Source organism: Solanum verrucosum, unplaced genomic scaffold (genome assembly GCF_900185275.1).
Source record: "Solanum verrucosum unplaced genomic scaffold, falcon-dt-bn FXZP01000009.1, whole genome shotgun sequence".
Classification (NCBI taxonomy): Eukaryota; Viridiplantae; Streptophyta; class Magnoliopsida; order Solanales; family Solanaceae; genus Solanum; species Solanum verrucosum.
In genome coordinates this window covers 1,204,592-1,228,100 of record NW_026020231.1, presented here as the reverse complement: position 1 = coordinate 1,228,100, position 23,509 = coordinate 1,204,592, and the positions used below count along the sequence as shown (strand labels likewise).

The following is a 23,509-nucleotide window of genomic DNA, read 5'->3' as shown; positions in this document are numbered from 1 at the left end:
TCAAATTAAATTGCTTTAGTTCTTTCCCGCTGGTGTTTTTACCTTTTAAACAAAAAGTATTACATGATGCAATTCTTTTTCAATTTAACGAAACATACATAAAAAAAAAATTGGTCAAAGTTTAAATGATGTATGTAGTTTAACCATGACAACAAAGAGATTACATTTATAATGGACACACGGGTATAAATCTAACAAAGTCCATCAAAATTAAATAAAAATCTTGAATTCGCATCTGTGGTTTTGATTAATCAAATTTTTAGTTCTATCATGACTAGGCACAATATGGAGGAGGAAAAGAAGACGACTCTCAATGTGATTTCTAGTTTTTTTAAGCACGGTAACAAGAAGCAAGAGGCATGTGTAGATACTAGTAGTGGTGGTGATGCAGATACTACTATCGCGTGTGTAGATGATACTGCTAGTAGTATCAAGACAACAAATACACTGGAAGATGATGAAGAAGAAGACGAGTGGATCTTGCTCCTTGATGAAAGGAGAGCGAATGTCCAACAAATATCAATGTTCCTGATTGTGCTTGGTATCGCGCTGATTTGTTTCAACTATTTTGATGTGGTCTTTACAATATTTGGCAAGGAAGGTGGTGCCATTATCTCCAGAACCCTTAACTTAGGGGCTGCATTTGTTATCACTGTTACTGGTTTAATTGTTAGGGAGAATTAACCCCTTTAAACACTAGGTTTTCTTTTATAACTTTGACTATCTTTTGGTTTGTGTTTCTAAGGTACGTTGCCAGTCATGTATAAGACCACTTTTAGGTCTTGAGTTAGAGTTGAAAAAGAGTAATTGAAAGTTTTGATGTCGTAGTTTATTATCTTTGGAATATTGTTTTGTGGCTATGACTTTTGACATAAGTTTTTTTTGGCATGAATTAATTGTATTTACAACGTCAACAATAAATCATGTGACTTCATAAATAAGGTATGGTGTTTAATTTTCCCTCGACTCAAGAAAAATATTAATAGAAACGAGTTTGATACGAACTAGTAGTTTTATCCTTTTGCTCAAAATAAAGTTCAAATTGTAGTTTATTGTCTTGAGTATTGGTGTGATCTTTAGATCAATTGTCTATCATGTCATGAATGGTTCCTTAGCTTATATAGTTTGCTTTGACAGAGAAGTTAAATCCTTCTATGAGTAATGTAATTGGTGTCTTGATGGCAAAATTCTCGAAATTGAAGTTTAAAATTACTTCTTCATAAAAAAATTATATCCATTAGTTCAACTTTAGTTAATAAACATCAATCGATAACTTCAAATATGAACATTGATTACGCATGAGTGACTGAGTTGGTATAACAAAGGTATTTCATAAAGGAAATTATGAATCTAATCTCACCCGGTCCATCCTAAAGTCGAGCTTGTGGCATCGGATTAATCCGTAGCGCAGTGAAGCTTTGTCCCACCGAACTTGGCAGATTTGGAATTTAAGTAGAAAAAAATACAATGTGACCCAATCATTGCTAAGTTTGGGCCAGACTCGTGGATTAGGCCAGCTTAACAAATTCACAATTCGGGTCGGGTTACCGTTTTGTAAATCTCTCAACATCCAAAGTCAAATTTGGAAATACCCAAATATTCCCAGATTATCAACTGAGCACTGAAAATCCAAAATTGTTCCCGGAATCCGAAGGTTAATTCAATTTTAGGGTTCCAATGGACGAAAATTCAAAGCCCAGAAGCGTTCTTGATTCACTGGGTGAAGAAATAGTGAGAATCGTAACACCAGTCTCAATTTGCATGCTATTGGTGGTTATCCTTGTTTCAGTACTAAACAATGATTCAGATTCTTCAGGTCCCTCATTTACCTCAATAGCCACAGTTGCCTATAATGAGAGCAGCTCAGACTCAAACTGGGATAAATTGAAAGGTGCCATTTTGAATGCTTTAGTCTTTGCTGTTGTTGTCACTGCTGTTACATTCCTTTTGGTCTTACTTTTCTACTTCAGATGCACCAAATTCTTGAAATACTACATGGGTTTCTCGTCTTTTCTTGTTTTGGGATTCATGGGTGGTGAAATATGTCTGTTCTTGATCGGAAAATTCAGGATTCCCATTGATTGCGTTACTTTTGTATTGAGTTTGTTTAATTTCACTGTTGTTGGGGTTTTGGCTGTGTTCATGTCAAAGACGGCAATTATAATTACCCAAGTATATTTGGTTGTTATTGGAGTTTTGGTTGCCTATTGGTTTACACTCTTGCCTGAATGGACAACTTGGGTGCTTTTGGTTGCAATGTCATTGTATGACCTAGCAGCTGTTTTGTTGCCGGGTGGACCTCTAAGGCTACTTGTTGAGCTTGCAATATCTAGGGATGAAGATATCCCTGCTTTGGTTTATGAAGCTCGTCCCATTATTAATCCCGACTCAGTTCAAAGGGGTGCTGTTGTGCAAAGGAGAGTATGGAGAGAAAGACGGGACAATGATATTGGCTCTGATGAAAATTTGGAATCTAGGTCCAACTTGAATTCAACTGTCTATTCTAGTTTGGAATCAAATTCTGGTCTTGAAAGCCTTCCATCAATCGGCAAGAGGAATGCTGTTGATGTGGAGGATGGTCAAGTTCCAAGACCAGATTCTGAGCTGGCTGCACCGCTAATTCAGCATAGGATAAATGTCCGAATGAATTTACAGGAAGGGCCAAGTGATGATTTTGCACTTGAAGGAATTGGTTTGGGATCGTCAGGTGCTATTAAGCTGGGGCTAGGAGACTTCATATTCTACAGTGTATTAGTTGCCAGGGCTGCAATGTATGATTTCATGACAGTTTATGCATGCTATCTTGCTATTATAGCTGGTCTTGGTATCACTCTGATGCTTCTTGCATTTTATCAGAAAGCTTTGCCTGCTCTTCCTGTGTCCGTTCTGCTAGGTGTCTTGTTTTATTTGTTAACTCGGCTATTGCTTGAGACCTTTGTTGTACAATGTTCGATAAACCTGTTGATGTTTTAGGAACATAATTTCCTCGTTGACAATGGATTACTTTCAATTCATGATATTTCTTCCATAATATCTGTTATAACATCTTTGTTATTGTTTGGACCATGCTCCAAGTTGGCTGAATTGCAAGTCTTGATCGATTAGTTGTAGCAGGCAAAAATTGTCTGTGAAATAAAAGGGAAGCAGGTAGTGGTTCAAGATGTCTGAAGTGAAGAAGTGCCACTCCATGGATACAAAACATACGAACTATCTGCGCTATCTACTAAACGAATTAGACCCTAGAAAATCATTAACACCAACAGGTTGGCATATAGCTTATGCCTTTTATAGTGGTGCATACATATCATAGAAAAACCAATTATAATTGGCAGATGACATTAACTATCGGTATTCTTGCCCGCATGCAGAGTGACCAATAACCTAAAGCAGGAAGGAAATTGATTTTAGGAAAGCACAAGGTGTCAGGGCCAACGCTCAAGTAATTGTGAGTCAAGCTATATAGAGAGGGAGGACTAAGAAAGTGAAGTATGGCTGAAATGATTATAGTTCTTTCTGGACACTTTTTCTTGAATTTAGTAAGACCCACAAATATGTACTATTGCTATAAAGTATTTTTTCTATTTTTTATTGGATCAGTCATAGAAGTGATTGATATCTTCGATCTAGGAAAAATAATCTTGGGTGATCTTTTTTGTTTCAGTCAGATGCAGTTTTACAGTTTCATTAACAGAGAGACACATTTCTGGAATCTAACTAAATGTTGTCTTTCATGATTGACCTTCACAAACACAAAGGTGAAACAAAATCACAAGATTGATCATCATCGTGTCTCTTTTGCGTTTCACTGTGTTACTTCTTAGACATATTATACTCAAATTGCTTGAGTGCCTTTGACAATTTTTAGGGTGAGTTCCTTCTTTCCATTGCAGAGGAAATGTGGTTGAATAGAGTCATCCAACTGACTGACCATGACTTTGGGGTGTGAAAAATAGCTTTTTATCATCAAAATTTCAGCAGAAAGTATTGTTTATTCTATTGTTAAAGTAAGCTTTGAGTCTTGATCGTCTGTTTGAGACAACATGGCTCATCGGTAATGTACCTAACCACTATGCTTGAGGGAAGTAATTTGATTCATTTGACAGAACGTAAATACAAAATTAAGAGAACCGTGCTCTTTGAAAGCTGCAGTCATTGGACCTATAACTTTGGTTCAAAACCATGACTAGAACATTAAGCGCTTAACAAATTTTAGTCCTTGGTTTCCTTATTGCGGAAAAGGTAATTTGAAAACTCAACAATTATTTGACACTTTTGCCAAAAGATTTCCATGAAGTTAGTAGGAGTGATTTCATGTATAAAACAGGGGGGATAAAGAGGAGAATATTCAGGGACATAAAGATAAATGCCAAGGAAAATCTGAAGTCTCTGAAGCAGGAGTTGGCATCTTATGTTAGCTCTGCCTCACATTCTTTGTCAAATTGATTATGTCAATTTGTCTATTTTATTACACTGTTTGTTCTTTATACTTGCGAGTTGTGACTGCTTAGACAGATAAGTATTGGATTTTATTGTTATTTGACACTACTGAAAGTACGGTTACTGAGAGAAGCGTGTATTTCTTGTATAACTCATCTGAGAAACTGCAGTTGCCTGTAATGACTAAGTTTCTGTTGACCTGTAATTTGTTTGAAAAAGGATCATGATCGAGTAAACTGGAGTGATTGAACATGAGTCAACCTGATCATTGGTAACGTGTTCTGATTAGTTAAAGATTACGAGGTTTTGTTTCTGTTACTGAAAATACTTCTGACAGTAGTGGGATAATCTTGTCGTTCTTTCTGACCTTTCTCCACACTGGTGAAAGGTAGTAATTGTACACACCTTTAGTACTTCCTACAATTATAAGTTCCCCAATTGGCTTGCCAACAATTGTCTGCAGATTGAGTGTTAAATGCAATAGTGCTCTTGCATTGTTGCTTAGTTCTTACCTGTTTTTTCATTCTCAGGAGGTTGAATTTCTAACTTCACTAGGAAAATCATCTAATCAGAATAGTCGGGGTTGCTTGTTAATTGGTTAGAGTTATGCCGGTATTAGTGATACAAAGATCAATTATGATGGAATCTATTTATTATTTTGTGCAGTGTTTAGTTATTCCATCTTCTATCCTGCATAAAATATATGTAGATTATCTAACTTATATATGTATTAGTTTTGTGGGTTTCTAAATTGCAAACCAAACATTATATTAGGTGTGTTGGGTTTTATACATAGCAAAAAGATGCTGCCACTTATGCAAGATTTAATAGATGAATTACTTAGCTCTTAACCAGCTACCAAATGACCCCATAAATGTATCTATCACCATTATATTAGCCCCTAGCGCCACTGTTCCCTCTATAGAGTCAAGACCTTCACACCAACATAGGTTTTTAATTTGAAAACTACAGATACATGTACAAGGAAGAAGACTTGAAACAACTTTTACTTCAATTATGAAGCATTAATGATACAAATGCTCAGTGATAGTTATGTGGTGCTGAATTTCTGCAAAGTAAAGAGTATTAACACCGAGAAAAGAATAAATCAAAATGATTTGATCGGACAAAATTGATCTTGTGGCTGAGAATGTGCTCATACAAGTTTTGCCTTTTACTTGTACAGATGTATTGAATGCCATGACTTGAATATCTAAAGTTGTTAGGCCTGTCTTTCAGACTTTAATATCTAAAGTCATCTTCTGTCTTCCAACCTTTATGGTTCAGTGGTTGTGACCGCTTTTAGCCTACATTGTTTTGACTTCCCAAAAATTACAACAGACGAGTGTTGGATCATCCAAAAATAGTGCCTTCTTGGAGGATTCTGACACCGTTGGGGAAACATTTTTTAGGAATCTGAACGACATAGCTATGACAAGTGATTTGGAACACTCATGTTGCAAATGATCAGCAAGAGAGTGTTAATCAAGAATGAGAGTGGAACACAGATGAAAAGGAATGCATATACCATAAAGTTACAATAGTAGATTGAACTCGAAAACTATGGACAACTATACATTTTTTGTGTGTGTGTGTGTGTTAGGGTGGGGGTGGGGGGACTACAACACTAATGTTGATAAATTACAAAAGATAAGACAATTGAAACGCTCAATGCAGGAAAAAAAGAACATATACTACTACTGTTATTCAACTTTCACCTCCTCCAATGATGATTAAGAGACTTCGCTGAACCTTGAAAAAAGTCCTGGAGATACTCCTCCAAGTCCTCTTCTGTGTATTTGATGTGCTTTTCACTGAGAGATTTTTTCACCTGTCCAGCAAATGTACGGTAGGCATGAACGACCCTTAACTCGATTGCAACATTCAAATCAGCTCGAAGATCAATATCTGGAATAGTCCATCCTGTCTGGTTCTTATACACATCCTCAAAAGCAATACTGAAATTTCTGCACCTCTCCTTCAGAACTGCCTTCCCTGACTTCTCATAACCGGTTATCAAAGATATGATTGAATTCCATGTTTTTCTCTCATAGCTTTTTTCATGCTGCATATATTTTACAATATGTATTTTTATCCACTCATCACCAAAATAGGTTCTGAGTTTGGAATTCTTGATTTTCTGGACTATGTAATGGATGTTGTTCATCAAAAAGATGTGCTTCAAAGAATCATCTTTATATAAATTGGACCTATCTTCAAGGTTGGATTCGAGCCTGGATGTTATTGACTGCAAGTGAAGAGCCAGTGGACATGGGTATTCGGATGAAATGTCGAGCCTGACCAGTGCATCGACAACTTCACCCGAATTCTCTACCTCTTTGTCCTCTAAAAGGAATCTCAGGGTAACATAATATTCTGACAGAAGCATGAAATAATTGATAACATACTTGGTCAGAGGATGAACACCTCCTCCTTGGAAGGGAGTTGTTGAAGTGTTTGAAGCAATTCGATTCCCCAACCCCAGAAAGATTGCTTTTGCAGAATCTCCAAGATTTTTCATGAGTTCATGGTACTCCACTTGAATGGAATTACCATGTTTTTCACAAAACAATGCATCCACATCTTGACAAAGACCTCTTAGAAGCTCATACATGTCGAGTAAACAAAAAAGACGTTCTGGTAGAAGAGGGCCAATAGCTACAGCTTGGCCAAAATTCAAAAGACACATCATGGCATCCTTTGAAACCTCAATGAAACATGTTGAACTAACAGATCCAAACTCACAAAGAATCTGATCAAAGAGGTTTTTCTCACTAGGGAGATAGAATGCAATGACATTCTTCGTTGCCTGACGCCACTTCTTAATTCTGCAATTCAAGCTTGCCCAGTCCATTCTCAGCACATCTTCAATGCTGATTTGTTGCATACAGAAAAGCCCCAAGTATTCATACAATGCATCTTTCCAGAATCTGATAAAAACTTGGCAAAATTCCTGGACGTAATGTGAAGCAAACATCAGATCTGCAATGGACTTGATATAAGGAACAACACCTGGATGGACCAAATCCATTATTATACATTCTTCTGATTCAGCTCTACTACTATCCAGACAAGATGTTCCCTCAACTGAGTCATCCTCAATTGAGACCATCGTCTCCTCATCAACAGCTATCTCTTCACTAGATTGGAACGACACATATGCATGCCCAAAACACTGCTTACTCTGCGCAAGAATATTGATAACTTCTTCCTGCAGCCTTACCATTGCAATTTGCAACGCACTGTGAGCTTGGTTAGTAAGTCTGCTTTGTTTCCTGTACTTGTTTGGCACCATACTTTCCAAGCTCACTATTATACTCCGAACTTCTTCTACATTTTGCAGATACTCAAGAAGTTGATTAGAAGGACCAGTATCCCATATCTTCAAACAATTTGACTTCAAGGACATGATCTTTGCCTGAGCTGACTTAAACCGACCTTCAATCTCTCTGAAACTTGTGGTCTCATCCTCTTTTGCTTCAGTCATTGCAGCCAAATGAATGTCAAGATCAGCTAGAGTTCTTCTAACTTCATCGCTCAAGCTTGTCCTGTCTTTTAACGCCTTCACAAGGTGATGAGCTGCAGCAATTACATGTTGATCCGCCGATTTATCGTCCTCCATTTTCAGGCAACAGGTAAAACAGATTGATTTAAAGTAAAAGGCCTAAACTTTGGATGATCCTTCCTGACTGAATCTTGAAACCAACCTCAAGCTCTAATTTTTTAGGTAATCAAGAAGGACAAAAGGCTGCTCCCCACCCCTTAGATAAACCCCAAGTCCTCAACAGAATTCAGAACACAGACTAATGACCAGAAAATACCCCCATAGATAAACCTCAAGTCCTCAAAAAGGTCAAGAATCTCTAATGAAATATGACAAGTTTCAACAAAGGACACAAAATTGGGATGTACATCTCTTAAACTCTTTCAGGGTCACTAACATTAAAAGATTAACAGCCATCAAGGAATGGGCATGAAAACTTATTAAGATAGTCATCAACAACCAAATATAGTTAAAAAGAATGTTAAAACCAAAACACAACAAAACCAAAGTTCAAGTGCTAAAAAGGGATTAAAAGACTATGTAGCTAAAGCCAAGATTATGCTTGTTTCTTGGAGCTCTCTCCTCAAAGATTGGTTCTTTGAGTCAAGAAAAGGACAAAAGATATCTAAAAAATATAGTAAAGGGGATGATGAGATGTGAAGTTATTGAAACAAGAGTTTCTGAATAGAAAGATTATAGTACCTTTACGCGTTTTAGTGGAAGATAATGGCCCAATCAAAATAAGGACAAAAGGGTACATCGCATAGTGGTAGTATTGAGGAATGAGATTTGTTGTTGAATTTCCAACAAGTACTTTTCCATTAAAATACAAGAACTTTAGTGGTCAAAAGGGAAGAAGAAAGAAACTTCTTGTTGTACAGACTAAGCTAAAAAAAATAATCAGCTAACCAAGACTAAAGACTAAAATTTGAAGTTGTTTCTTTCTCATTTAACTAAAATCAAACCACCATGGGTTGTGACGCAGTGGTGCAACTGCTTCACCCTTAATCAATTCAGCTAACCAATGTGGGCTTCAGATACAGTTAGTCGGAACTTCAATGTGAGCTTCGGACATCGAGTGGAAAACCCAAAAAACTAAAATCACCGACAAATCTAGTAAAATCCTATTAAATGGGGTCTGAAGAGGATGGAGAGATTGTTTCTGAAAAATATTGAGCTCCAATACATCCTACCCAAGTACAATAAGAAGAAAATAATGCCCAAAGCATAACTAAAATCAGAATTTTCTAATTAATAAGTAATTTGTAATTCTTGGGAGTTGTCTATGATTTTACTCAAGGTGCTTTTGACTATTGACTATGGTGGAGTATTGAGAGAGAAAACGGGTCGGGTTGGATGATCGACCCATCAGAGTACTAATTAACGTTGACGTGTTAATGATATACCTAGTCAGACTAACGTATGCGCCTGGCTAATAAAATTTCCTGTCGCTTGCGTCACCTTTTTATTTCCCTCTCACCTATGTGTGCTAAAAGAATAGTAACAACCGGAATAAAATTTATTCGCATCTTGTGTTTCTTTAAAACTTTAGTAATTAATTAATATATGAGTATCTCATATATTTGGATAAGTTTCATTTAATAATTTTATTTTTTATTTTATATAATAAATTTTTTATTTTATTTTATTTTTTATATTTTACGTATTTTTTCAGAATCAGAAAAAAAAGATAACAACAATATTTTTGCAAGATTAGAAAAAAGAAAAAAAACAATTAAAGATTTCAATCCTCCAAAAAATTTATAATATAGATTGAAAAATTGAATGTGAATATTTTAATTTAATAAAAATAAAATTTAACTTAATTTTTTTTATAATAAATATTTAAACTAGTTTCTCTATAAAATAATTTTAATATTAAAAATACATTCATTCTTGCCCTTTATCGTAATTTGACTTTCAAAAGCACTTTTTAACAATGATTAGTCAACCACAATTTGCTTATAAAAAACACTTTTCAGATTAATTAGCCAAACACAAATTATTTTTTATTTAAAAGTAAAATATTTATAAAAATAAATCATTTTTAACAGCAATACCAACACAGACTCGACATCTCTCTTATTGTATAATTAAAAAATATTTTGACTTGTTTGTTTAACTACCTAACATTATGGTATTGCTTCTACAGAAATGCCGTACTTGAACAAAATACTTTTCAAATGTATGACCAGTCGTTTGATTTGTGGAATAAGATAATTAGATTTTTGTGATTATTTTCTATTCTATTTGATTAAAAATATAATTAATTATTTAATATTATTTTATCTCATTCTAAAAGTGAAATTAATTACTCTCACAATAATAAATCAAGATTATTATTTTCAATAACATTGTACTAAACCAAATAAATTATGTTCAAAAATGTTTTTATATACAACCCAAAAAGATTTTGTGCTCTTCTTATTACTCATCCGTCTCAACTTTTGGTCTTAAATCAAAGTTATGTAAAATATATTAAAATATCTTCTAATTTTTTGATATTAAATTGGTAAGAAATTAAAATTAAAGAATTGTTTTTTTCAAAAAAAAAGAAAGAAAAAGAAGTAAACTTGGCTAAACTTATTGTGAATAGGGCCAAACACGGTGTTAATCTCCTAAACCGTACTCCGGGAAAAAAGGAAACCATGGAATCCAGCGACAATGTCGCTGCTCTGTGAGAATTGCCGTTCAGTTTCCGTGTGAAAAATTTCATTCATTCCACACTGTCCTCTCCCCATTCTTTCACAGAATAAGAGACTACATGAATAACGAGGGTCAAAGGGGTCTTTTGGTTTTCAGATCAGCTCCCAGGTCAGTCGTCGCCGGCCGGCAATTACCGGTTCGACGACGACCCATTCCTTTTGCAGCTCTTTAGCCGGTTTTTGGGCTCCATAGTTGGACGGTTCGTGATTTCTCGCTTTATTCATTGTTATCCCAAATGTTACAATTTTTTTTTTCTTAATTGTAGCATATTTCTGATGGGTTTTTGCTTTTATTCTTATTTTCGGCTTAATTGCTGGGTAATTGGACGGAGAAGATTAATTAAGAGAGCATTTGCACTAGTATTTCACTATGTTTATTGTTTCTTCTTTTGAGTTGGTAACATGATGATGCAGTGTGAAAGGTTTTGAACAATGTTGCTCGGACTCTCCAAAAATGCACTACTTTTGGAGAATTCTACTCACACCTGATGACATTTTTGAAGAGTTTGAGCAATGTAGGTTTTGAAAGCAAGAACCAAATAGTTTCTTGAAGTGATGCTATGATAAACATATTTCAGAACCATTTGGTGCACTTGTGTGACAATTCCATGGAGGCTATTCTTTTTCTGACTATTCTGTGGAGGCTATTCTTTTTTCTGACAATTCCATGGAGGCTATTCTTTTTTCTGACAATTCCGTCGAGGCTATTTGGTTAACTAAAAATCATGACTAATTGATATATAAGCTTTTCTCTTAGAAACCAATGGACTGGAATGTATTGCAAATTCTTGGCCAGGAATTTTTGAGCCAATGTGAAGCATTAAGATACACTCAACCACATATCAGGAAAGTGTATCAACTTCCTTGGTTTAGTCATAGAAGAAAAGATTGAAAAGACAAGTCTCGACTATTACACTTCAGTGTGACAATGAGTATGCGAGAGTGCATTTCAAGCTCAGTCGTCCGAACCCTTGTGTCCTCTGTCCCTTGCTTTAGTGTCACCTTGTAGTTTCTCTTCTTCTATTACTTATACTGTTTTCTGAGGGATAATTCATGATTTGAGAGAGGAACTCTAACTATTAGAACTCGAAACACATATATCTTGCTTGTTTCTATCCTTCTATTCAGTGCTTTTCCCTTTGCATACACACAGGCAGTCCTTGGGCTCAGGAATTCTTATAGTTGCATATTTTCAAGATATGGTGACTCCATTTTTGTTTTTGCTAATGAAGATTATGGTGACTTGTTTTAGCTTTTATTTTTATCTTTGATGTAGTGGAATTGTTTGGTCCACAAGAGCTTGAGGTGAAAATGTCAAAAAATACTGCTTTTGTATCACGCAAACTGTATCCCCTCTTATGCAGGTCTTTGGCAGCCATTGAATTGTTAAGACATCTTTGTTGATTGTATCCTCTTATGTTAAACATTGTTGTTCAGTATATTGGAAGAGTGTGTTTTAAAGAAACTTTTAGGCCTGGTTGCTATACTTCCTGCCAAAGTTCAACAGTTTCTAAAATTTTAAGCAAGGATAGAGGGGTTGAACTCTTAAATGCCAAAGACAACAAATAAGCCAGAATAATGGTTTTCTATGGCACTAGCATACATGCAAGAATTCTGTAGTACATGCTTTTTCTTCTGGATTTCGCTGTTTGGCTTTCCAATCTCTTGTTTAGCATGGGCAGTAAAATGCAGGATTGCTTTGACTATAACCTCAATATTGGTACGACCTTGTCCTAAATCAGTAGCACAAAAAAGTAGGGTTTTCACACAGAAATCGTTGTTGCAAGCATAGGGCCAAGCAGGAAGCTTGTGTAGATAATTGATACCTGAAACTTCAATTTGAAATTTAAATCATTGATTGATTTGAACATTGAATTGACTCTGATTTCAGTTCTTTCTATGGCAGTAGAGGTTTGAACTTTTTGGCTTGGTAAAGGCAACTTTGCATGGTGAATTGAGTAAGACGTCTTCAGCTATGGAGCCTAAGCATGTTACTGCAACTGATGGAAAATCAGGGACACCTCCTACCCTTGCTGTTACAGGACTTAAAGTCTCCCCTCGCAGGAAAACTTTAAGTTCCTCAGACTCTTCCTGCAATACATCACCTGACTCGACACTGAATGACCCCTTTGGCAAGGCTAATTATGAATCTGATGATTCCACTGCTAATGCAAATAACTTACCCAAACTTGGTAAGGATAACAAATCACGGTTTTCAGACGACAAAAATCCTGTTTCTGGGAGCTCTACCATTAGTAGTGAACCCTTAAACCATGAAGTGTCACCTTCCATGTCACAGTCAGAAGGGACTCACTGTTTTTCCAGGTCATGCTCTGGCAATTCGTCAACCACAGAATCACCTCCCATGCAAGTAATGGAGCACTCCGCAAACAAATCTTATAGGATCCCTTCTTCAGTGTTTGCTAGAGATGAGTCTGCAAATCCAGCAGAGTGGAGTGTAACTTCCCATGAATCATTATTTAGCATTCACATGGGTACTATGAGTTTTACCAAAGATGCTAGTTTTTGGCAGTCGGATGAGCTGGGTGAGCTAGGAACTCCTCGAAACTTCCCCTTATCCCCTGCTATGTGTGACTTCTCTCCGTACCAGTCAAGTCATGAGATGGAATTGGCAGAAGTGGAGATCTCAAGGGGAAATGAGGATTTAAATCATGAAAGATCTCTTGCTGTTGGACGTATCTCTCCTAAACCAATGGAAAGTGGAACCAATACAATGTCTTTTGCATTTCCAGTGTAGGCAATCTTCGCTCAAACTCTCATATGATACATTGGCAAAATTTTGTCCCTATTGTTAATTTAGAATGTCGACAATCATTTCTAGTGGGAACATTTACTTCTTTCTATCTCTCTTTCTGTGCATACAAGTATAGTGGAATACCTACATTTTGCCTCCAAAGACTAATGACAAATGGTCCATAAATTATTATCTCCTACTGCATGACCTGTTTGCTACTTACTATAACTTGTGGTTTCATCATTTAAATAATCGACTTTATATCTGGACCCTGATCTTCCACTAGGTAACATAGACATGTATCTATTGATAGATTTCTTTTTCTGATTCTCATTTGTGTGGTAATAGGATCAGGGTTGGCATTTGAATAGAATGTTAGGGAAAAACTGAAAGATTAAATGAACTGTTTCTGCATAGATATGACTTTCAAAAGGTATCAATGTGAACATTATGCTTCTTTGCAATTTCCATATGTATGCCAGTATTAATGAGAGATTGACTGACCCATCTGTCTAAAAATGAAGGCTGTCAGGGAATCTGGATAAAAATTATTCAGTGCGCATGGCTGCTCCAATTGAATCTAGCCCAGAGCAGAAGCAACCTCAGTTAGAATTAGCAGAGCTGCATACAGAACCGCTGCCTCAATCAGAGCCAAAGACCCCGACAGCAACTGAAAATGCAGGGAAAACAAAATGGTTTCCTTGCTTCTCATGCTGCTCTTCCGGTTCCTAGGATTGCTTTCCTAATAGTCCCTTTGTTTCTGACGATGCCATGGTTCAAGGAATAATACGATTAGCACAGAAGTGCTGATGTGGTGCATGCCCGGTGAGTTTGGTAGTAACGACATTCATAAAAAGGACTTAAAGTGCTACTTTGATGCATTTTGGTAAAGTATGATGACTTGATCATCCAGTTTACTGGCCTGTCCTTTGGATCGCTATGTGTTGGTCCCAGAGTTCTAATTAGAAGATTACGAAGGCATTCAACGTATGGGATTCTGATTTTTTTCAATTGTTTGTGTCAAATGTAAATAAGCAGGAGTCTTTTTTCCAGATTTTGTTTGATGCTGATAAGTCAGAAATTAGGGACTTACCTAAGTGTTTGTAAGTTTCCCCCATCCATTTTTTGACATACAGTGTAGATGAAGTTCTTGATTGATTATCGGTTAGTTGTAAATCAATTTTTTTACTGTTATAGAGAAGTTGAAAATCTTGTTTCTTCCTACTGCCCAGAATTTTATATGTTCATATAAAATCTTGTCCCTAAAACTTGAATATTTTGCGTACTTGTGATCTGATAGATCGTACTACTTTACAAAAAATTGAAAGAGCTCCTATGTCATATAGATGACTACACTTCAAGAAAATATGCAAATTTACCCATCTATTTTTTATGACTTAAAATTAGAAATATCATCAATTCACCAAACTACAAACTATTATGCCATTTTATTTTGATTTTCATAAACAAAGCTCATATATATATTATAAGAAATCTTATCCTTTTTTTTATAGACCTAATTTAGATTTTTTTTTCCTAATATTTTTAATTTTAAAACGCTCTTGAAATATTAAATAGAAGTTTCTTCAAAACAAATGCCTATAAAATTTAACATAATTTTTTCTCACTTTATAAAATTTCCCCGCTTCCAACAAAATAAATGGCGGCAAATTTAACTGAGGAGTCAGTTTTTCCCTCGGGAATTAGAAGTTAAACATTTTCCCGCCAGTAAAATCAAATGAATAATTTCGCCAAAATCCAAAAACAAATCCCCGCCAAAAACTCTCAAGTACAAAACCCCCACTTCTCCTTCATTCTTTTACTTCATTTTTCAACTATTTTCTCTCTGCATTTCTTTGCCTTTTACCTTCTCAGAAAGAGAAACAATGGCAAAAACGGTCAGCCCAGATGCTATTTCAACTATTTTAGCGAACCCATCGCCGGATTCTTCTTCAGATCTTCCTGAAATTATTGTTCAAGTAGTGGATCTCAAGCCCACTGGCAACAGATACATGTGAGTCTGCTTTTCAGCTTTTTTTTTTTTTCTTTTCATTTGAGTTGGTTTAATCGATCAGAAACTTGTATTTCATTCAGATCTATTCGTTTATCGAAAAACTTTTGTATATGTTACTGTACACGATTTGTTTGTGTAGAAGTGAGGGTGACTTCTTTAATTTAAATCGATTGGATGAGTTTGTTAGCTTGTTGCTTCCCATTTGTCTATTGAGGGGGATGCACTTGAAATATCAGATTGTTCATTATACAGATTTAGGGTTTCTCGTATGGCTTAGCTGACTATTTGAGTCTCATGTGTTGTTTCTTATGTTGTATTGTCTTTAATCATCAAGTGATATCTTATAGCGAAATGAATAAATATTTCATTTGCAGGTTTTCAGCCAATGATGGGAAAATGAAGATTAAGGGCATTCTTCAATCTAGTTTGTCTTCTGAAGTTATATCTGGGTCCATACAGAACCTGGGTCTTATTCGGATTATTGATTACACCCTCAATGATATCCCAACTAAGAATGAAAAGTGAGTATCTTTATAATGATTAACGTTATGTTTATTTGATTTGAAGGTTTATATTTGACACTAATGAGTTGATTTATTTGATTTAGGTACTTGATTGTAACTAAATGTGAGTCAGTGTCTCCTGCTCTTGAAGCTGAGTACAAGGTTGAAGTGAAAAGTGAAGACACTGGCATTGTCTTGAAGCCAAAGCAGGAAGAGACTGGGATTCTTTTGAAACCAAAACAGGAATATCAAACTAAATCTGCTGCTCAAATTGTACATGAACAAAGTGGAAAGTGAGTTTTTCTCGTCATTTTTGTTTTTCCTGGTTTGTTAGCAGATGGTATATTGTGATATGGATGTACTGAAAAAGTTAATTGTGTTGTATGTGGGTGATATTTCAGCATGGCACCGTCTGCTCGAATGGCAATGACAAGAAGAATTCAGCCACTTGTCTCTTTGAATCCTTACCAAGGAAATTGGACCATTAAGGTTCGAGTAACTAGCAAGGGTAATATGCGAACTTACAAGAATGCTCGTGGAGAAGGCTGTGTGTTCAATGTTGAATTGACTGATGAAGATGTAAGCACATTTTCAGTTATCTTACAATTTGGCAAGTGCTAGATTTAATGAAGTTTTTATTTGATTGATAGTATAACTAACAAAGATTTACCTTTTATTTCAGGGTACCCAAATACAAGCTACAATGTTTAATGAAGCTGCAAAGAAGTTTTTTGACAAGTTTGAATTGGGGAAAGTATATTACATTTCAAAGGGAACTCTTCGAGTTGCGAACAAGCAGTTCAAAACTGTACAAAATGATTATGAGATGACTTTGAATGAAGCTTCCCAAGTTGAGGAGGCTAGCAATGAAGAAGCTTTTATTCCAGAGACAAAATTTAACTTTGTCCCAATTGATGAATTGGGACCATATGTCAATGGCAGGGAGCTTGTTGGTATGAACTTGCAAACCCAAAGCTTGAATTATTTGTGCTGCATTTTCATATCCTTTCAACATGGAGTAATGTTTTCAAACAATGAATTGTAGATGTTATTGGGGTGGTCCAAAGTGTATCTCCAACAATGAGCATACGGAGGAAGAGTAACAATGAGACAGTCCCTAAGCGTGATATAACTATTGCAGATGAGACGTATGTTTAAATACTGTAAACTACCTGTCTTGTAGATTTTGGCTTTCTCTAGCAATGTGAGGTTAATGTCATATACTTTTCTGTATCAGGAAGAAGACTGTTGTTGTTTCTCTTTGGAATGATCTTGCCACCCATGTTGGACAAGAACTGCTAGACATGGCTGATAAATCCCCAGTTGTTGCAATCAAATCCCTTAAAGTTGGAGACTTCCAAGGTGATTGCTTCATTTCATACAACAAAACTTGTTCTATATGCATGATATCTTCATTGTCCAAATCTCATAGTTCCTTTAAATTGTGTTTCAGGAGTGTCTTTATCAGCATTAAGCAAAAGCAATATTGTAGTGAATCCTGATTTACCTGAAGCCAAAAAATTGAGATCTTGGTATGACTTTACTTAATGGGGTAATTGATTTTCTGTTTGTCTCAGTTGACTAAAGGACACTTTCGTTTTTGTTCAGGTATGATTCTGAAGGTAAAGAAACTTCTTTGGCATCTATTGGCTCTGGCATGAGCCCCTCTACCAAGAATGGAGCAAGATCTATGTATACTGATAGAGTTTCCTTGCTTCATATAACCAGTAACCTGTCCCTTGGCGAGGAGAAGGTATATATACTTTACCCTGGTTGAGGATAGTGAACTTGATTTTGTGAGCAATTTCAGTACTATGTTCTTTTGAAAATGAAGCTTATTGTACTGAGAAAATAGGACTCATTAGTACATAGAGCATTGTATTAAATTATTATTCTGTTTGGCAGCCTGTGTTTTTCAGCTTGAAAGCATATATAAGTTTCATTAAGCCTGATCAAACCATGTGGTATCGGGCATGCAAGACATGCAACAAGAAAGTTACTGAAGCTTTTGGGTCTGGATATTGGTGTGAAGGATGCCAGAAGAATGATGCAGAGTGTAGTTTGAGGTGAACATTGGATATATAGTCATCTTAAAACCTCTCATTAACCTATAATGCCTACTTAAGTCTTTACCTTTATTTGTCTATCCCAGATATATAATGGCATTGAAAGTGTCTGATGCAAGTGGTGAAGCATGGCTGTCTACATTCAATGAGCAAGCAGAGAAAATACTTGGATGCTCTGCTGATGAACTTGACAAGCTGAAATCAGAGGTAAAATAGTTCATTTGACTTTTTTTTTGTGCTTGTTTTATGTGTTGACAGTTAGTGGTCAACTTATCTGAATGTTCCTGTTTCTCAGGAAGGAGAAATTGCATATCAAATGAAATTGAAGGAAGCTACATGGGTTCCTCACCTTTTCCGAGTCAGTGTTGCCCCACAAGAGTACAACAATGAGAAAAGACAAAGGATAACAGTCAGGGCTATTGCTCCAGTTGATTATGTTGCAGAATCCAAATACTTGCTGGAAGAAATGTCTAAGATGAACATTGCTATGTAATGAGGCTAGCCTAATTGAGAATATTAGATTTATTTTTGTTATATTTAAAGTCTGAATGCTCACTAGGATTGGTTAGTAAAACAGTTGTAAATATGTCTCACTGTCTTTGCTTAATAGCAATTCAGCATTTTGCATTTTAGTGGATGCACCTTTTGCAGTTCATATTTTGTTGTGTATTCACTATTTAATTATGGTTCTACATTTTATCTAATGGAGCATTTCAATTCTTGTTATCACATCCATGATCAGTTTATTTATTTGTTTATTTTGTGTACAGAAGGAACTTTTGCATGGTCATACTTGATAAAGCTAGAGATTGTTTCCTTGTTGCTGGATATCAGTTTGTACACATCTTCTCTTTATTTCCCTGGACTCTAGAGAGTATTAGGTAACTTGAGGTCTTATTGATTAGTATTACACAGAAGAGCCTTACAATTAGATGGTTTCTTCATAGATGAACTTGGGATTTGCGATTCTAAGTAAGATTGGTTCAGGATCATGTGATCCTTTAGTATCAGATAGGAAGGGTTGCAGCATTTCACTGAAATCCTTCCTGTTGCATCTTCATTATTGGATTGTTTACCAAATTTATTATGCGTACGACTAGAAATCAAGAATCATCTGAAGAAAGTTCAGATAATCTGATTGATCATAAAGTTTCTACAGCATTCGTTACTTCTCTTTTACGTATTAAATAAAATTTTGGAAGGGGGTAAAGATAGTGCTGAAAGACAGCTTTTTAAGCTTTAGTTGTGAAGTTGAAATTGGCACATGTAGTTTGGTGGAACAAAAGGGATGAGCTAAAACCAAGTGTTGATCTAGCAAGATCAAAATGTAGAAGATTGTCCTCAAGTTGATATCCTCCTATAACTATTGAAGCAGTACGTTTAATCCCCCCGTTCACAAATCCTAAGCAAATCACATCTTGGCTAACTTTCACCATTGAATTTGCGCCAAAAATCCTCCAATAAACTCGTGTAGTCTGCAACACAAGATCAATGGTAGGAACAGCTGGTCCAACCCTTGTGCTACCAACACTTTTTGAGCTGAAGCATGTCTCAAAAGGTGCCACAGCAGCCACTCTAGTTGCATTTGATAACTCATCGATGAATGCTTTAGTCACAACATCATAGATGGAAGATTCCAACATTGAATAAGGACTCCCTGTGCTGATTTTGGTTCCACCATTTCCGCTCTTGTCAACCCCTAGCAATTTTTTGTTAATTGTCACTGGTTTGCCATTGACTCTAATAGATTTCACTCCAATGTAGTACTCTGAGGAAGGTTCATTCAGGGAAGGAACAGATCCAGTACCAAAAGGGTTGGTGATCAACGGCGTAATGATGAGATCTTTTGACACATCAATATTTGGAAGCATCATGCCATCACCAAAAAATATGACACCAGAAGATTGTGTGGATGAACTTAAACAAACAGCAAATTTTCTTGGAAAGCTGAAGATTTCAGCTAATTGGGAAGGAAGCGCGATACGATTCCTTCCCAATCCAACAGTACCTTTCACCCCACTAGCTAAACCTTCAGTCAAGAATGTAGGAACACAAGTGAAAATGAAGCTTGGAATCTTAACAAACTTACCAGGATTTGATCCATCAGTAGACTGTATCGATAACACATCTTCATTAATTTCACCACCACTATACAAAGTCTTGATGAATGGATTCTCTGGGGTGTTGTAACATGCATTATCGTTGCAGCCAATCTTGGGAGCACTGGTGCTGCAGTTTGCACAAGTGTCAACTTTGGCTATGGTACATTGAGTTGAGCCACAAAGAAGCGGTTGATAAGTGGAACTCACATAACCATTCTCACAGTCTACCCATAAAGTTTGTCCACCAAGATGAATTGTTAACTTAATGGGCACAAGAGGAGTTCTTTGACCAATTTGTGTGATGTATTGGAGAGTAGATGAGTCTTTGGTCACAGGAAGGATGAATGCTTTGGTCTGGGGAGAAGTTTGGCCTATGCAATAAGAAGAAATGGAGAGGAGAAGTGAACAAAAAAGGATCAAACAGTAGCTAGTGAAAGACATGATACAAGATTAAGATGTGATGTGGAAGTATGAAATTGTGAAGAATATTCATGTTTTGTTTTATAGAAGGATTGTTTTCAAGTCAACTCCATCGCTTATTTAAATAAGTCAATGATTTGGGAATGGATATGAGTTATGACAGAGAGATATTTTTCATAAGGAAGAAAAAGTCAGCAAATTGGAATACAGCTGCATAATTTGACATTTGACTTCAGAATGCTCCACTTATTCCGCAATTTTTGTTCGTGTTTACACCATTCGATATAACTTAATGAAAATATACATTGATTGGTCCCAGATATATAATGGCATTGAATTTTTCTGATGCAAGCGGTGAAGCGTAGCTCTCTGCATTCAATGATCAAGCAGAGAAAATACTCTGATGATGAACTTGACAAGCTGAAATCAGAGGTAAAACAGTTCTCAGAACCTTTCATTTTTGTGCTTGTTTTTAAGTCTTAGACAGTTTATGGCTAACTTATCTGAATATTCCTATTTCTCAAGAGGGAGAAACTGCATATCAAATGAAAAGCTAGACAACAAAAGGGTACAACAATGAGAAAAGGCAAAGGATAACAGTAAGAGCTATTGCTTCAGTTGATTATGCAGCAGAATCCAAATACTTGTTGGAAGAGATGTCTAAGATGAAGATTTCTATGAAATGAGGCTAGCCAAATTGAGAATATTAGAACTTTTATTATATTTTGAGTCTGAATGCTCACTAGTCACTAGGATTGGTTAGTAAAGCAGTTGTAAATATGTCTCATTGGCTTTGGTTTATAACAATTCAGCATTGTGCATTTTAGTGAATGCACTTTTGCAGTTTTTATCATATTTTGTTGTGTATTTACTATTTAATGATGGAGGAACATTGTATCTAGAATATTATGCATACTGCTAGAAATCAAGAATCATCTGGAAAGAGTTCACATTATTCTGATTGATTATAAAGTTTCAACAGTATATGTTCCTTTTCTCTTTTATTAAACAATTCTGGAATGGGGGAAAGATACTGCTAAAGGACAGTTTTTTTAAGCCTTGGTTGTGAAGTTGAAATTGGCACATGTAGTTTGGTGGAACAAAAGGGATGAGCTAAAACCAAGTGTTGATTTGGCAAGATCAAACTGTAGAAGATTGTCCTCAAGTTGATATCCTCCTATAACTATTGAAGTAGTAGGTTTAATCCCTCCATTCACAAATCCTAAGCAGATCACATCTTGGCTAACTTTCACCATTGAATTCGACCCAAAAATCCTCCAATATACTCGTGTAGTCTGCAACACAAGATCAATGGTAGGAACAGCTGGTCCAACCCTCGTGCTACCAACACTTTTTGAGCTGAAACATGTCTCGAAAGGTGGCACAGCAGCCACTCTGGTTGCATTAGATAGCTCATCGATGAATGCTTTAGTCACAACATCATAGATGGAAGTTTCTAAGATTGAATAAGGAGTTCCTGTGCTTATTTTGGTTCCACCATCTCCTCTCTTGTCAATCCCAAGCAATTTTTTATTAATTGTCACTGTTTTGCCATTCACTCTAATAGATTTCACTCCAATGAAGTACTCTGAGGAAGGTTCATTCAGGAAAGGAACTGATCCAGTACCAAAAGGGTTGGTGATCAACGGCGTAAAGATGAGATCTTTAGAGACGTCAATTTTTGGAAGCATCATGCCATCACCGAAAAATATGACACCAGAAGATTGTGTGGATGAACTCAAACAAACAGCAAATTTTCTTGGAAAGCTGAAGATTTCAGCTAATTGGGAAGGAAGCGCGATACGATTCCTTCCCAATCCAACAGTACCTTTCACCCCACTAGCTAAACCTTCAGTCAAGAATGTAGGAACACAAGTGAAAATGAAGCTTGGAATCTTAACAAACTTACCAGGATTTGATCCATCAGTAGACTGTATCGATAACACATCTTCATTAATTTCACCACCACTATACAAAGTCTTGATGAATGGATTCTCTGGGGTGTTGTAACATGCATTATCGTTGCAGCTAATCTTGGGAGCACTGGTGCTGCAGTTTCCACAAGTGTTAACTTTGGCTATAGTACATTGAGTTGAGCCACAAAGAGCCGGTCGATAAGTGGAACTCACATAACCATTTTCACAGTTTACCCATAAAGTTTGTCCACCAAGATGAATTTGTTAACTTGATGGGCACAAGAGGAGTTCTTTGACCAATTTGTGTGATGTATTGTAGAGTAGTTGAGTCTTTTTTCACAGCAAGGATCAATGCTTTGGTCTGGGGAGAATTTTGGCCTATGCAATAAGAAGAAATGGAGAGGAGAAGTGCACAAAAAAGGATGAAATGATAGCTAGTGAAAGCCATGATACAAGACTAAGATGTGATGTGGTTGTATGGAATTGTGAAGATTATTCATGTTTTGTTTTATAGAAGGATTGTTTTCAAGCCAACTCCATAGTTTATTTAACTAAGTCAATGACTTGGGAATGGATATTATTATGACAGAGATATTGAAGAAAAAGTCAGCAAATTAGAATACAGCTGTGCAGTAACGTAGTTTGACATTTCAACGACAGCTACTAAACTACTGATGTCCACATTTAAAAAAGAAAAGAAAAGTGAAATGCATTTCAAACCAAGCTTCAATTTTCAAATACGCTACGACAGGCTATTAGGCTTCAGTGATAGAGTGTACCGACTCGAGCAAATTACTGTTTTTCATGGAAAATTGAAGCCAGAGCAGATTGAGCCTGTACCACCTTTTGAAAGACATTAGGCTACAAAGGAACATAGCTGAATGGTTATTTTGGCACTAAAACAATCTGATGCAGGTTTACATACATATGAAACAAAGTGCCCAACAGCCTCACTGCCAATGTAAGAAGTGTTAATGAAGGGTTTCCAGGGCGGTTAAGAACAGGCATTATTGCTGCAACCTAGAACAGGGATGTGAAATGCGTACT

General features: G+C 36.1%; 7 protein-coding genes and 1 pseudogene across 8 annotated transcripts in view; 4 read left to right on the top strand and 4 right to left on the bottom strand.

The window, feature by feature from the left end:
• Positions 1-285: 285 nt before the first annotated feature.
• LOC125832199 (uncharacterized) lies at positions 286-684 on the top strand. The gene has a single exon (XM_049511346.1). The coding sequence runs from the start codon at positions 286-288 to the stop codon at positions 682-684; it is 399 nt and encodes a 132-aa protein (XP_049367303.1).
• A 914-nt stretch (positions 685-1,598) lies between these two features.
• LOC125832465 (presenilin-like protein At2g29900) lies at positions 1,599-3,027 on the top strand. The gene has a single exon (XM_049511615.1). The coding sequence runs from the start codon at positions 1,678-1,680 to the stop codon at positions 2,971-2,973; it is 1,296 nt and encodes a 431-aa protein (XP_049367572.1). The 5' UTR covers positions 1,599-1,677; the 3' UTR covers positions 2,974-3,027.
• A 2,776-nt stretch (positions 3,028-5,803) lies between these two features.
• Positions 5,804-8,599, bottom strand: LOC125832452 (exocyst complex component EXO70E2-like). Its single transcript, XM_049511604.1, has 2 exons — positions 8,481-8,599; positions 5,804-8,417 (listed from the first exon to the last, which is right to left on the bottom strand). Exon 2 carries the CDS (start codon positions 8,057-8,059, stop codon positions 6,152-6,154), a length of 1,908 nt encoding a protein of 635 aa, XP_049367561.1. The 5' UTR covers positions 8,060-8,417; positions 8,481-8,599; the 3' UTR covers positions 5,804-6,151.
• Positions 8,600-10,718: 2,119 nt separating this feature from the next.
• LOC125832639 (uncharacterized) lies at positions 10,719-14,442 on the top strand. The gene is made up of 3 exons (XM_049511835.1): positions 10,719-10,890; positions 12,598-13,440; positions 13,966-14,442. Exons 2-3 carry the CDS (start codon positions 12,662-12,664, stop codon positions 14,171-14,173), a joined length of 987 nt encoding a protein of 328 aa, XP_049367792.1. The 5' UTR covers positions 10,719-10,890; positions 12,598-12,661; the 3' UTR covers positions 14,174-14,442.
• An 842-nt stretch (positions 14,443-15,284) lies between these two features.
• Positions 15,285-21,292, top strand: LOC125832576 (replication protein A 70 kDa DNA-binding subunit B). 2 transcript variants are annotated; one of them, XM_049511760.1, is made up of 13 exons: positions 15,285-15,455; positions 15,830-15,976; positions 16,063-16,251; positions 16,360-16,537; positions 16,641-16,911; positions 17,004-17,106; positions 17,196-17,320; positions 17,412-17,490; positions 17,567-17,711; positions 17,864-18,024; positions 18,111-18,231; positions 18,320-18,566; positions 21,277-21,292. In XM_049511760.1, exons 1-12 carry the CDS (start codon positions 15,328-15,330, stop codon positions 18,515-18,517), a joined length of 1,845 nt encoding a protein of 614 aa, XP_049367717.1. In that variant the 5' UTR covers positions 15,285-15,327; the 3' UTR covers positions 18,518-18,566; positions 21,277-21,292. The 2 variants fall into 2 exon arrangements, with proteins under 2 accessions (XP_049367717.1, XP_049367716.1); XM_049511759.1 differs by lacking the exon at positions 21,277-21,292 and having other exon boundaries at positions 18,320-18,753.
• The window catches only part of LOC125832584 (psbP-like protein 1, chloroplastic), a 132,350-nt gene continuing 124,728 nt past the window's right edge, over positions 15,888-23,509 (bottom strand). Inside the window, exon 10 of the mRNA XM_049511773.1 lies at positions 15,888-15,897. The gene's annotated coding sequence lies outside the window, so the exon portion shown is untranslated. The remainder of the gene's footprint in view (positions 15,898-23,509) is intronic.
• Positions 19,223-20,592, bottom strand: LOC125832582 (probable aspartic proteinase GIP2). Its single transcript, XM_049511766.1, has one exon. It carries the CDS (start codon positions 20,565-20,567, stop codon positions 19,257-19,259), a length of 1,311 nt encoding a protein of 436 aa, XP_049367723.1. The 5' UTR covers positions 20,568-20,592; the 3' UTR covers positions 19,223-19,256.
• LOC125832581 (probable aspartic proteinase GIP2) lies at positions 21,340-22,991 on the bottom strand (annotated as a pseudogene).

Excerpts from the sequence above, each read along its gene's own strand:
- LOC125832582 (XM_049511766.1), bottom strand. The coding sequence starts at position 20,567 with ATGTCTTTCACTAGCTACTGTTTGATCCTTTTTTGTTCACTTCTCCTC.
- LOC125832639 (XM_049511835.1), top strand. The coding sequence starts at position 12,662 with ATGGAGCCTAAGCATGTTACTGCAACTGATGGAAAATCAGGGACACCT. Across the intron at positions 13,441-13,965 it reads ATGTCTTTTGCATTTCCAGT|GCTGTCAGGGAATCTGGATA; the intron begins GTAGGCAATCTT and ends CTAAAAATGAAG.
- LOC125832199 (XM_049511346.1), top strand. The coding sequence starts at position 286 with ATGGAGGAGGAAAAGAAGACGACTCTCAATGTGATTTCTAGTTTTTTT.
- LOC125832465 (XM_049511615.1), top strand. The coding sequence starts at position 1,678 with ATGGACGAAAATTCAAAGCCCAGAAGCGTTCTTGATTCACTGGGTGAA.
- LOC125832576 (XM_049511760.1), top strand. The coding sequence starts at position 15,328 with ATGGCAAAAACGGTCAGCCCAGATGCTATTTCAACTATTTTAGCGAAC. Across the intron at positions 16,252-16,359 it reads GTACATGAACAAAGTGGAAA|CATGGCACCGTCTGCTCGAA; the intron begins GTGAGTTTTTCT and ends GTGATATTTCAG. Across the intron at positions 17,321-17,411 it reads TAAAGTTGGAGACTTCCAAG|GAGTGTCTTTATCAGCATTA; the intron begins GTGATTGCTTCA and ends ATTGTGTTTCAG.
- LOC125832452 (XM_049511604.1), bottom strand. The coding sequence starts at position 8,059 with ATGGAGGACGATAAATCGGCGGATCAACATGTAATTGCTGCAGCTCAT.